This window comes from Anopheles aquasalis, chromosome 3, assembly GCF_943734665.1.
Source record: "Anopheles aquasalis chromosome 3, idAnoAquaMG_Q_19, whole genome shotgun sequence".
Lineage (NCBI taxonomy): Eukaryota > Metazoa > Arthropoda > Insecta > Diptera > Culicidae > Anopheles > Anopheles aquasalis.
This window is the reverse complement of record NC_064878.1, coordinates 1,771,433-1,785,000: the sequence shown is the minus strand read 5'-3', so window position 1 is coordinate 1,785,000 and position 13,568 is coordinate 1,771,433. Positions and strand designations below refer to the sequence as shown.

General features: G+C 46.9%; 2 protein-coding genes and 4 non-coding genes across 11 annotated transcripts in view; 4 read left to right on the top strand and 2 right to left on the bottom strand.

The window, feature by feature from the left end:
- LOC126578579 (uncharacterized) overlaps positions 1–8,870 on the top strand; it is a 20,584-nt gene extending 11,714 nt beyond the window's left edge. For 3 of the 4 annotated variants that reach the window (XM_050241274.1, XM_050241273.1, XM_050241275.1), the window contains 7 exons: positions 1–964; positions 1,043–1,177; positions 2,349–2,411; positions 3,470–5,955; positions 6,020–6,146; positions 6,214–6,922; positions 6,985–8,870. The exon at positions 1–964 is cut by the window's left edge and continues 1,773 nt beyond it. In XM_050241274.1, the coding sequence (XP_050097231.1) occupies positions 1–964; positions 1,043–1,177; positions 2,349–2,411; positions 3,470–5,955; positions 6,020–6,146; positions 6,214–6,922; positions 6,985–7,718 (5,218 nt within the window). In that variant the 3' untranslated portion in view covers positions 7,719–8,870. The remainder of the gene's footprint in view (positions 965–1,042; positions 1,178–2,348; positions 2,412–3,469; positions 5,956–6,019; positions 6,147–6,213; positions 6,923–6,984) is intronic. The other variant, XM_050241276.1, reaches the window with a different exon arrangement.
- Positions 8,871–9,105: 235 nt separating this feature from the next.
- Positions 9,106–9,246, top strand: LOC126579360 (U4 spliceosomal RNA). Its single transcript, XR_007608430.1, has one exon. It is a non-coding gene; the product is annotated as a U4 spliceosomal RNA (small nuclear RNA).
- A 514-nt stretch (positions 9,247–9,760) lies between these two features.
- On the bottom strand, positions 9,761–9,924 carry LOC126579369 (U1 spliceosomal RNA). The gene has a single exon (XR_007608438.1). It is a non-coding gene; the product is annotated as a U1 spliceosomal RNA (small nuclear RNA).
- A 741-nt stretch (positions 9,925–10,665) lies between these two features.
- Positions 10,666–10,829, top strand: LOC126579358 (U1 spliceosomal RNA). Its single transcript, XR_007608428.1, has one exon. It is a non-coding gene; the product is annotated as a U1 spliceosomal RNA (small nuclear RNA).
- Positions 10,830–11,347: 518 nt separating this feature from the next.
- LOC126579359 (U4 spliceosomal RNA) lies at positions 11,348–11,488 on the bottom strand. The gene has a single exon (XR_007608429.1). It is a non-coding gene; the product is annotated as a U4 spliceosomal RNA (small nuclear RNA).
- A 1,256-nt stretch (positions 11,489–12,744) lies between these two features.
- The window catches only part of LOC126578581 (insulin-like receptor), a 30,524-nt gene continuing 29,700 nt past the window's right edge, over positions 12,745–13,568 (top strand). For 2 of the 3 annotated variants that reach the window (XM_050241284.1, XM_050241282.1), the window contains exon 1: positions 12,745–12,864. The gene's annotated coding sequence lies outside the window, so the exon portion shown is untranslated. The remainder of the gene's footprint in view (positions 12,865–13,568) is intronic. The other variant, XM_050241283.1, reaches the window with a different exon arrangement.

The window sequence follows — 13,568 nt, the reverse complement described above, 5'->3', positions numbered from 1 at the left end:
ATCGTCCTCTCTTATAATGCACCATCAGCAGCAAATGGTTGTAAATCCATCGCCACAACAACCTTCCTTGCAGCAACACTACGTTAAACAACAAACTCCGCCGATCGCCAACCAAGTTCCACAGCATCCAATACAAACGACGTCGCAACCAATTCAAACTACCCAAACTACGCAAACGATGCCACTAGGTACCGCGGCTGTACTTGTACCACAGCAACACGTATCTCCACAAGTTATGCAAATGAACGATCAGACGTCGATGGGATCTATTATTTCAAACGAAAAAAGTCAAACGCAACAACATCAGCTGCCGCCACCTCAGCAGTTGCAGTCACAACAACAGCCACCAACGCAGCAACAGCCACAACAGCAACAACAACAACAGCTGCAACAACAGCTTCAACAGCAACAGCTGCTTCAACAACAGCAGCAACAGCAACAGTTACAGCATCTCCAGCAGCAACAACTTCTTCAACAGCAGCTAGCTCAACAACAATTTTTACAACAGCAAATGCAAATACAACAACAGCCGACGCCGCAAGATGTCCAGCAACAGCCACAGAATCAGATTTCAATTCAATCTCTTACAAGTTCTTCAGTCGGAACAGGAAATGTCAGCACCGCGGTTCCAAATACACCAACAGGCCTTGTTTCTTCTAACACTACTCCAGTTTTAGCCCAACAGCAACCTCAAGCATCGCAAATACCGCAATCGCAACAACAACAACAGCAAGACCCATTAACACCCGTTGGTGTATCTCCGGCACAAGCGGCTTTGCCAAAACGGTTTACCAACGATTTGAAAAAGCGTCGCAACCACCGTTCGACGGAGCGCAATCCAAAGCTTCATGTGCTCGGCTACGAAAACAATACAATCGAATGCGAAATGGAAAACCGCCCAAAAACCATCAAATTTAAATTCGACCCAAATAATGTCAATCCGGTAGAGGTGGCGCAGGATCTTGTGAGTACAAACAAAAAACATGTGTAGGTTAGGAAGAGATCTGTCAACGATGACCAAACACTTTTCTTTCTATTTTAGGTCGCTAAGGATCTTCTAAGCGAGTCACAAACGACAATATTTATCGATATGGTTCGGGATATACAACGACAGTTAATGGAAAATCCAAATCAATTGCCAGTGGCATCGCAATGCTACCGACGATCTACGGAAAAGGTAAGCAAACAAAGCCCCATTTCTGCTCCCTCACCATCAGGACCTTTCGCTTCCCCATTCATTCGCCTTTTCCTCCCTAATCCCACTGAAAGCCGTGTTATTTGTGTGTATGTGTGTGTAATTTGGAAGAATAAGGCCGGAATTGGTGTCGCCAACGGATGCGACAAAGGTGGACGCGTTAGTCAAGTTCAGCGAAGTTAGGAGAATTACTTTTTTTTCTTTAACGGTCTTTTTGCTGTGTTTGATTTTTACTCTTTCGCCTGTTTTAATTGTACCACAGCTAATGTGCTTGTACAGCAACACCTAAGCTAATTACGAGCGCTATAGCTTACTGCTGGTTGTTACGAACAGATGAATCCCATTTGCGCTTTCTGTGTATATTTATAGTTTTTAAACAACAAAAAAACAGCAAACAAAACCTAGTTTTTATTTTTTTCGGTTTCATTTTTATCGGTATGATTTGTTTTGTTTCACCATAAAGTTGCGCAAAGCTTAACTGATAACATCGCGAATAGTTAGCAAACTGTGCACTGAATTCTTCTGTTGATCAAAGTAGTTAAAGTTTAAACAATAGGAATTTTACATTGAAATTTAGCAAATGTTCAACTCTCAATTCGATTTAATGATACTTGGAACCAGATTTTCGACAACGCTGCTCATTATCACTGTGCAACCATTGGCTTTTTCGGCTTTTCCGGCTTTTCTTGCTGCTATGATTTCCTTCTCTGCACACATCCACACACAAATATGCCTCAATGTGCCGAAACCACCCTCCGAGAATCCGATCGCTCGCCTTTTTGACTGAAACCAAATTCAAACCCTTCGAGCATTTGGTCAAAGAATATTTCTGTTGATATCCAAAACAATTCTTTACTATACTACTGAACAACTTTTTGTTTCTTTTTTCTTTGCCCGACTGGCTGGTCTACGTGAAACACAAATACTTAACAATCGCATATCAATTTCAAAACATACTCACGTACTATTCACGCTCAACCACAAACACTGGCACACAATCACATATGCTCATTACATCGATTCACTGACCCTTACGAAAATTGTACATCCGGAATTATATGCTACTTCGCAACGCTCTTGTACAACGAATCTATCTAATCAATTCATGGAAACTATGTGCCTTTCCTCGTTCGTCGATTCCGCCAACCACCAGGTGCGCCATGCGTCTTTAACACGTCAACGTTCGAACTTTAAAACACACCAGAGACACAGATCTGTAAGTGAAGGAAGATGAACCTTTTTTGCTCCCACTTTTGCCGCTATCCTCGTGTTTTAATATAAAAGTACATGTTTTTGTGCTGCCGCTACTCTTATCATCATACCCACGTCGATTTTGTTTTCATTTCTTATATCCTCTCACCCACCACACCTTCACCCGTCTTCACCGATCCAGCGAACCCGGTTCGTTTCTTTTATCATTGTGTTCCTGTCTATTATGTACCGCCGTCCCATGCTTTTCCGTTTGGTTTGCTTCTTGACTGCCCTTTATACTCACGATTTATACATATCTGTACCCTAGTTATGTTATTTTCCGCGTCAATTACACGCTAAGAATCCAATTTTATCATATTTTTAACATATGTTTTGTGAAGGTTTGAACAAGTTTAGTTATGTTTATGGTTTGTAATGGTTTGTTTTTCTATACCAAAATTCTTCGGGACATATGGCCTTAGTAGCCGGTCTCTAAAATAGCAGAGGGTTATATCCTCAGAGTCGCTGGCGAAAGCCCAGGAAGTTGGTTTAGGGTTGATGGTAAATTGCTGGTGAGTTGGTGAAAATAGTGGGCCCCCAACCAACTCGTCATTTATGCAACTTTCTTTAAACTTTCTGACATTTTTCATAGTCCAAGTACAAAAAAGCCACATCTCGCGTTGTTTTATTCGAGATTATGTACAAAACTGTACCGCGTGTTGTTTCGATTATGTTTCGTCGTAGACTCTAGACCTGATTTAAACATCATCATTGCTATGTTTCGTGTTTCGTATCTACTATGCTTTTTGTCTTTGAAATGTTTATTTTTGCTATTACACGTCTGCTACTCACTCTGAAGGTAGCGTGCTAAAAATGTGTTCGCCTTAATATTTTTTTTATTATTTATGCTAAAGAATGTCAGCCAACGTAAAAAGCGGACGATCCATAGCACTAGTGGATTGGTCGGTTCTCGTTTAAGACGAATAGCTATTTACCGGTATCGGCTGCATATAACTATGCATAGATATACTGCTTTGTGATTTGCAATAGAATATACTAATCTTTTTTATTCTTCTTGTGCAGCGTGATGAAACATCGACAACAGCGGCAAACTTTACGCACATTTTCGATCCAATGATTATCGAGAGACAAGCACTGGGTACCGGTATTTCGAGTACAACAACTTCATCCAGCTCATCATCACCATTGTCGCAACAGCAGCAGCTACCAGCCGGAACAACAGCATCAATGACAAATGGTGAGCAAGCGTTACCATCGGATGCAGCGAAGCAAAAGGAAAGTGCCAGTGAAACAACTCATCGCTCGGAATCACAAAACTTTGATTCTTCTGACGTTCTCGGTAGTGAGCAAGCGACTGCCACCACCATTACTAGCGTCTCCACCACTGTGGATGACACCGCAAACGATAATAACAGTAGTTGCGACGAAAACTCTCGCAAAGCGAGTACTGTCAGCACGGATTACACATCGCACGAAAACACACCGGAAAACACCATTACGTCCGGTAGTAATATGAAAATGTTGCAACAACAATTAGACAGCCGCGAACCAAATCCAGAAGAGTCAGATGTGAGCAATCAGCAACAGCTGCAATCGACGGATTGCACAACCGAAGGAATGGTGCCCGATGGTGATCAACAGACATTCTCGTCTTCAGTGCCATTAACAACAGCCGCAACCGCAACAGTAACCGGCGACGAATTTCCATGCCCTTCTGGGGAATCTTCTAGTCAAATAATACAACAACACACGACCAACAGTGTGCTTGATGCTACTAACAGCAGAAAACAGTCACATCAGGATGATGGATTAATCGCAACTGCTCCCGTGGTCACTGACAATTGCAACAACGTTGAATCACCATCCATAGAGCAAAGTAAAACACCAGTAGTCGCGGTGACTCCTCAGCTGAAAGAACGTAAAATGTCCCGTTTCTCAGTGACACCCGTAGTGCTGCCTGTGGCTTCATCTGATGATCAACAGCAGAGTGTGGTGCTGTCGGTAGTGGATTCCTCCAATCCTTTTCCTACAGAATCGCAACAACCACAGGATGGCACAATACCGGCGGGTGGTTCAGGTTTTCAATCGATACCACCTTCCGCTAGCCTAGCAACCGATGGGATATCACAAGCTCTACAACCGAATGCATTCAATGATGCTCTGCTTCAACAGCAGCAGCAACCACAACCGAATAACTTCAATGATGGGTTGTTACACCAGCAGCAACAGCAGCAAATCTATTTACAACAGCCATCGCTAGCAGATATGGCAGCCATTCAGCAACAGCAGATTTATTTGCAACAACAAACATTAGATATGGCAATACAACAGCAACTGCAGCAGCAACAGCAACAACAACAACAACAACAACAACAACAACAACAGCAACAACAACAACAACAACAATTACAACAAGAGCTTCGCCAAGCTGTATTACAGCAGCATCCTACTATGAACCCAAACGATGTGGCTGTAATGGCTGAATATGAGCTTCAACAACATTATTTTCAACAACAGCAGCAACAGCAGCAGCAGCAGTTGCGACAAGAATTTCAACAAGCGATAATGCAGCAACAACCCACAGCCAACCCTAGCGATGTAGCTGCAATGGCTGAGTATGAGCTTCAACAACATTACAACAATCTCCAGCAACAACAGCAGATTCAGGCGCAGATGCAGCAACAACACGCTCAACAGCTTCAACAGCAGCAACAACAACAGCAGCAGCAGCAACAGCAGCAGCAGCAGCAACAGCAGCAGCAAGCGCAGATAGTTCAGATGGCAAATGCCACCAATCCTCAAACTAGCGGAGTCATGTCCACTCAAACGTCGGTCGATCAAGGCTCATCGCGTGATTCTCTACCGAGCCGAATGCCAGAAACGTTGGAACAGTTAAAGATTGGTTTGGAAAACATAACCCACGTCCACGTAAATACGAGCAAATCCAGCGGCGGGGGATCTGCTAGCCTCTCGTCCCAGGCCAGCGCCACAGCTTTATCAGCGATGGTTTCCCCACATCCTTCACAGTACCCGCTGCAGTCACAGGGAATAGGTGAAAACTCACAGCAGCAGCAGCAGCAGCAGCAGCAGTTGTCGCAACCACAGCAAGTGGTCTTTTATCAATCGCACGAATATATCATATCTGACCCGAACAGTGGTAGTGGACAAACGGAGGTATTAATGGACCAAAGCAGATCGCAAGAGTATATCGTTGAAGGCGCAAGCTATGCCGCCGTAGTGGCAGGCGATTTTCAAGCGCAACCCGTACAACAAGCGGTACCGCAACAGCAGTCGTATGAACCATCCGCTGTTGTAGGACTGCAGACGCAACAGGCAGGCGAATTGAGACGCGCATCTATGGAGCAAGCCTCCACAACAGCCATCGATTTAGTCGGAGGCAATGGTCAAGGATTGATCACCGATTCCATACCAGGTAGTCATGCTGTTGGCAGCGGTAATTCCATTGCTGATGGTTCCATAAATGCAGTTCTACTTCGAGAGCAAGAAACGCGACTGTCGAATCAAGGGAGTGTAGATCGGATCGATAGGTAAGTTTGTACAGTAATTCGCTGTCTATGGCGTATAATGACAAATAATTCCCGTTGCATACAGCTCATCAACCGCAAGCCAAACATCGCTACCAGAGTTGCAACTAAAACTGTCCCAATTGGCAGTAAGCACGACGGATTCATCATACAGTGGAATCAACGGCAGTGAGCAACAACCATTGCAGGCACAGGTAAAAATCAAAGGAGTACAAAGACACAAGCGGGTATTTTAATCATTTTCCGATACCTATATTTTAGCCATCTTCCGTGACAAGTCCTTCGATTGAACAACAACAAAAAGAATCGAAATTTTTAAACGAAGCAAAACCCCTTATACGTAAAGTGTCACGCTTCCAGGTACAAACCGTGCAAGAATCTCCCCGCACAGTAGAGCAACCAGCATCCGCAGGCCAGCGCGAATCACAGCCAGCAACCGCCGGTAGCAGTAGTAGTAACAGCAGCAGCAATAACAACATCATGAACAATGGTAGCAATCCTAAACCATTGCTTGCCGTGATGGCACAATCTATCGATACTCAGCAACGTGTAGCGCCATACTCATCGCCGACGGATGAGAAATCTTGTCAAACGTTCCCCGCAGTCCAACAGCAGCACGTTATGATGCATGGTGGTGGAGGGCAGGTGTGCGAGGTACCTACAACTAACGACCTGGAAGTAAAACTCAACCAAGTCATCCCAAAGACCCCAACTCTCGAGGTATCGGCACCGACGTTCAACACGCCCGTAACACATATACAACAACAACAACAACAACAACAACAACAACAACAACAACAACAACAACAACAACAACAGCAACAGCTACAGCAACAACAGCAACAACAGTCAACGTCATCGTCTTCCTTCGCTCCTCCAGCGACAATTCCGGGCCAGCCTATGTTACCACATCAGCTACAGCAACAACCTACTCAGGCTCAGCTACCACTGCAGGTTACCGCGACAAACAGTAAGTGCAGAATGAAGAGTGCCGTGTGCATGTTTCGCTCATTGACTTAATGTATTCCACAGATGGCACGCCTCAAGCCGCGACGATGATGGACGGATCGACCGTATACAGTACGATGCCATCGGTTAATGCCGCCGCTAGCTTACAACAGATACCTACGGAGCCTACATTCGACAACGCGGATATAGGACAGAACTTGATAGCGATTCAAAATCATCTCTGTGCGTTACAACTTATGTCCAGCGCCCGGCAGCAACTGCAGCTCCTACTACAGCGACAGCATATCGAACACGAGGAACTGAAGCTCCGCCACTTTCTAGAATTGGAAAAGTTCCTGAAGCAACAGAAGGAAGAAATGAAACCACAGCCCCAAGCGCAACCTCAACCCCAACCTCAACAGCAAACGCTCCCGCAATCGCTCCCGCAGCAACAACAGCCGCAGCAGCAGCAGGCACAACCACAAGTGGTAGCTCCATCTGCTGCACCGATAGCAGCGGCAGCACAACTGATCTCTACCGTAACACAAATGGTCACAGCTTCTCCAACTGTACAGCAAAGCCAAGCACCGGTCGCACTGCCGAATGGTGTGATGCTATCGGAAATAGGCTCTCCAACAGTAGGTCCCAGTCGTGTGGTCGGGTTTGTTGACGTTGGTTCCATGGGAACACCGGCACCGGCTTCCTCGTACGGCAGTAGTTATACCAGCAGTGGGACCGAAGCGGACCAGGAAGTAGCTAGTCTGACCTCGCCTGCCAATGTCGAATCGATGATGATGCAACCTCACCAGCAACAGTAAAGCATTGCTGCAATCCATTGAAGGAAAATGATGTACTCAGTAATGCTGCTCCCTGATGCATCCCAGGACAGAGATAAAGAGAGAGAGAGAGTGAGAGTGCAACAGCAGCAGTCAGCGCCCCTCCAATGAACAACGATCTCATTCCAAACTCCACAAGTGTGCTGACATGCTGCGCATATGTTACACGAGTGGCTGGCACTGTACTGTGTCCACAAGTATCCTGATTCGCTGCTTCCTCCAAAACCACATTCATTCGCCTGCCAATCGAATACACCACGGTCCGCTTGTCGCAGATTGCTGAGGTATCTTTAGTTGTTTGATATATGATCAAAAGCGTGCAGAAGAAGAAGAAGTGCGAGCGACCATGCTACGGGCACGAAGACAAAACTGTGGGGTATGCTCGCGTGTGTATGTATGTGTGTATGTGTGTATGTGTGAGTGTGCTGTAACCAAAATTCTTACAAACGTCCAAATTGATCGTTTATCACACTACGTCCTACACCAATGCACACCTACGGATAATATCGCTGTGTCACTTTTCTAGTTAATGTGCTATTAAAGTGTAAGTTTTCTCTCTTCTTTTACTTCATTCCGGCATAGGAAAGTAAAAGGATGTAGTCAGTCAGAGACAGACAAGCAAGCTAGCAAAAGAAGAAGGTTCCGGTGCCCGCGCACCATAGATAGCGTCTGCGTATACTGCGCCTCTGCGCCGCTGCGCCGCTGCTCTCGTTGCTGCTTTTTGTAAAGATTGAATTCACCATTGCAGAACAGAAGCTGCGGTTTATTAGAATAGTAAATCGATATTTAGCGCATTGATGAGCGAGGTAGGTGCTGCGAGTGGAACGGTGCGTGCGTGCGTGTGTGTTGGTGTGGGTGTGTTACGATAGCCAAACGATAGCCATTCTAACGTGACGAACTTGTTAAGGGAAGTGAATACTAAGGACGACTCTTATGACGAGGGAAAGTAATGGATGAAACAACCGATGTTGAAGAAAAGGTTGCGGAAGTACACCAGTTGCTGGCGCGGGCCTCCTAAGGAAAACGCGATGCGGAACGAGGAAGAAGGCTGCAAAACAGATAAGAGGTGGCATTAAACTCTATTGTATAATATTCTATTCGATAAAATTAAGATATTAAATATCTATTTAAAAGCCCAAAGACCCCGAATTGCCTTTTTCTATCTCGTACACCATTCACCGAGGGGAGGGATCATGCTTTACAGAGTTGAATTTCAGGATTTGCGCGAGCATCATGGCGCGCGGGTAAGGATGCGCGAGCGGTCGAACCGGTAATGTGTGGTGCGGTGGTGCGGAAAGAGTTGCTTATACATCGCAAGAAGAACGGGTCAGCTGGGAATGGGATGATGGGTGTGAGGAATGGTGTGGTTAGCTTTGCGCAGTGGCGATATCGTAACCAATGAGGTACAACCGAGGTGCGATTATTGCTAGTTGAAAACTAATACCAATACCCCGCCTTGGGGACGTGAAATACCGTCCGCTATGGCAATTTTTGCAAGCTTCGAAAGAGGCGCCTAAACAAACACACAAACTCCCCGACGTCAGTCGGTATCTCGTGGCAGTCGATACCAATCATCCGTGGCTCGCTGGGATCGACATGAGATTCTGGTTGCTCAAAAATGCTGAGAGAATGGCAGCGGAGAAGGTCAACAAACAGTTAACATCACCGACGGATGGTGGAATCTCTATTCTGCGACACAATGCATGAGACAAACCACTCGTGTATTCTTTGATTCAATTAGCATGTCAACTTGGCTACATGAAAAACATGCCGGTCGGAGTTCGACATTTGATTGATTAAATCGATTGCCGTGAATTGTCTACAATTGGCCACCGCATTCCTCGGTGTCCGACAGAGACTCCCGGCAATGGAATGCGTGTACCTGATGACGTCCAGATCCGGTGTTGTTCGGAGTGACAGTACATTTTGCTGGGTGTTTGGCGGCACCGGAGAGACACCGCCTGCCTTGCTGGCTGGCTGGCTGATGGGTCTCTGTAGCATCCACCTTGTTCTTGCTATGAAATTCGGGATGTGCGCGGACGCACTTCCCGGCTACCAAAAATTGCGCATACGAGTTATCCACATGAGGGATAATCGCAGGGGTCAACCCAACCGAAGTGCAATGGCAGGGCCTCGCCCTGGGGGAACCGCCTTCATGATCACGGTAACCCCTATACCAGGTAAGTATGCTTTCTTCACCGCTCGTCTGCCCACCCCATTCCGCCTCTGCACGCACCGATTGCGATTGTTAGCGTGCTCCGAGCCGCAAATCACGCTATTTTCAACGCTCTTTTACCCGCAAAATCGCAATATTTCTCGGTGCCAGGCACTTCCTTAGTGTGTTTTCGTTGCTGCGATCGATTATGGCGAAGGGGTCATCGTGAAAAGGAGCATTTCTGCGTTTCTTTTCCTGAAAATCTTTCCTAAAATCCCCGGCTTTTGCTTGCTGGTTTGGTTGTTGTGGTTTGTTTTCCACCAAGAGCACTCTCTCTCCGTTTTTCGATGGTGCTCTTTGCTACCCGAGTATACGTGTCAGAGCAAGGGAGAAACAATGAAAGCCTTACAAATGTGCTGTGGTGCAAGGTTCTGTTTTGGGAGAGCAAGCGAACATTTCGAAAAAGAGAGAGAGGAGAGTTGATGACGTTACCCTCCAACGAAGCAAGTAAAAACCGCAACCAAAAGCCGGGGATTTTAGGAAAGATTTTCAGGAAAAGAAACACAGAAATGCTCCTTTTCACGATGACCCCTCCGCCATAATCGATCACAGCAACAAAACACTAAGGAACAGCGGCTGGCACCGAGAAATATTGCGATTTTGCGGGTAAAAGAGCGTTGAAAATAGCGTAGTTTGCGGCTCGGAGCACGCTAACAATCGCAATCGGTGCGTGCAGAGGCGGAATGGGGTGGGCAGACGAGCGGTGAAGAAAGCATACTTACCTGGTATAGGGGTTACCGTGATCATGAAGGCGGTTCCCCCAGGGCGAGGCCCTGCCATTGCACTTCGGTTGGGTTGACCCCTGCGATTATCCCTCATGTGGATAACTCGTATGCGCAATTTTTGGTAGCCGGGAAGTGCGTCCGCGCACATCCCGAATTTCATAGCAAGAACAAAGTGGATGCTACAGAGACCCATCAGCCAGCCAGCCAGCCAGCAAGGCAGGCGGTGTCTCTCCGGTGCCGCCAAACACCCAGCAAAATGTACTGCCACTCCGAACGACTCCGGATCTGGACGTCATCAGGTACACGCATTCCATTGCCGGGAGTCTCTGTCGGACACCGAGGAATGCGGTGGCCAATTGTAGACAATTCACGGCAATCGATTTAATCAATCAAATGTCGAACTCCGACCGGCATGTTTCTCATGTAGCCAAGTTGACATGCTAATTGAATCAAAGAATACACGAGTGGTTTGTCTCATGCATTGTGTCGCAGAATAGAGATTCCACCATCCGTCGGTGATGTTAACTGTTTGTTGACCTTCTCCGCTGCCATTCTCTCAGCATTTTTGAGCAACCAGAATCTCATGTCGATCCCAGCGGGCCACGGATGATTGGTATCGACTGCCACGAGATACCGACTGACGTCGGGGAGTTTGTGTGTTTGTTTAGGCGCCTCTTTCGAAGCTTGCAAAAATTGCCATAGCGGACGGTATTTCACGTCCCCAAGGCGGGGTATTGGTATTAGTTTTCAACTAGCAATAATCGCACCTCGGTTGTACCTCATTGGTTACGATATCGCCACTGCGCAAAGCTAACCACACCATTCCTCACACCCATCATCCCATTCCCAGCTGACCCGTACTTCTTGCGATGTATAAGCATCTCTTTCCGCACCACCGCACCAACGCTCCGAGGATTACCCTGGCAGCCTGCGGTTCGACCGCTCGCGCTTTTCATCATTCCCGGGATAATTCCTCTGCTTTGCTGCGTTTCTCTGGCGACAACGAGCACATTTTCGGTCCCGATCGATTCACGACTTCTAGAAATATTATTTATAAGATATATCAACAAAATAAATACACTTTTGCAGCATTTTTCATCGAGTGTGTTTTTCTCCGGCAACTGAGCGAGAGAGCTCCAATCGAGAGCGAGAAAGAGAGGGGGAATGTCATGTCAAACAGAACACCACAACGGTCAGCTCTAGTTGAACACTACAACGGTCAGCTCTAGCTGGCTTTCGAATTTAATTTTAAATAAAATTACACTCCGATTTTTGTAGTTAATGTTTTGGTTTGATTGGTGCAATCTTAAACCACCCTCCGACCAGTACAAAAATATTGACCAAGTTGATTCCAATAAAGTGCCCGCAATCGCTGGGTCACTTAATTGAAGGTAAATGCACGCTTAATTGAATTAAACTTGGACCATGTGAAAACTTTGAACACGGCGGAAATTAATTGATGGTTATTGATTGATATTGACCCTTGGCTGGTGAGAAATTGAGGCCCCTGGCGTGCGATCCTCAACCAAAACCACGTTGTAAACAATTAGGAAAGGGGTCGCTTCCAGCAGGTCGATGATTTGTTCGCCTCACCTTTGTTCTCTCAATCCGATTTTGAATGTTTCAAACGATTGTTGACCAACAATTTTGCTAAAAATCTCTTTTAAAACCCAACTAACCGCTCGAAGCTCACCAAAAGTTTGCCGGCGTCGAGCACTATCCAAACCTGTGCGAACTCGAGCAAAGCAGCCCACGGGCGTGCAACGGGCGTTAAACCTTTCACACACTGGCTGCGAAACGAAGCGTTGCGTTGCTCCTCTCGCTTCGGTAGGGCATTAACAGACTTTGGAAAAATATAAATGCTTTTGTTATTTTGTTTTTACGTTTTTTTTCGTGAATGTATTAGTGTACGCCCCACAGCGATGACCCACAAAGTACGCACCGCTCCGGTCCGCAACCAGTGTGTGAACGGCCATAGAGACGCGTGGTACACAACGCAGCGTACGTTCGGCATCCGATATGGAAACGGCTATAAATACAGGTGCCCTCTCTCTCACTCACACTCGCAATCGTACCGTGCAATCCCGCGGTACAGCGTGCCGTGCCGTGGTATGAAAACCAAAAACCAGCCGTCGTCGGAGTGAAAAACCAGCGGAACTTGCTGCGTTCGGTAAATTAAGAGTTTAAGGTAAAGTTAGAGCCAGTGAAGAAGGAATCGTTCTTGAGTGAAGTGCACGATCGTAGTACGCTGGGCCGGGATCACCCCGCCCAAGAGAGGGGCAGCATCAGAGTGGAGTGGAGATGTTTTCCGTGTCGTGCAAGTTCGATGGCGCTCTTCATAAATAATGATCAAACGGAAAGGAGTGGAAGTGTACGGGAGCGCGGGTAATGGCCGAGAATAACCGCGCAGTGCGATCTGAGCGCATCACTTCGAAAGGACCGGTTCGGGCGCCGGTTTTTGAATGGTGCGGTTGGTTGGTGGTGGAGCCACCCAGGGCAGAGGGAAAGCGCGAGTGTGTGAAGATAGTGCGACCAGGATGCGGGCGTGTCACCCTGGCCGGTAGCGGGAAGAAGCGCCCCCTTAAGAAAATGTAAAGCATCGTCACCGTGAATGGCCGCAGAAGTGCCATCGTCGTCCACGTTGTTGCCGCGATCGAAGGAGCCTGTGCGGAAGGGTCGTAGGATAGCGGTGGAGTGAGTGAGAAGAAGTGTTTGGAATTTGGAGCGAAAAGTGCGCAAAGGGCGACAGAGATGGCCTCACCTCGTCTCTCTTCCTAACGGTGTTCCCTGGGTGCAGCAGTGCGAGTGAGCCAGAGATACGCATGTTTGGATGAGCGAGCGAGAAGGAAATACGCTGGCAAGCGGGCGTCGGTGTGGAATGTTTGGTTAGCG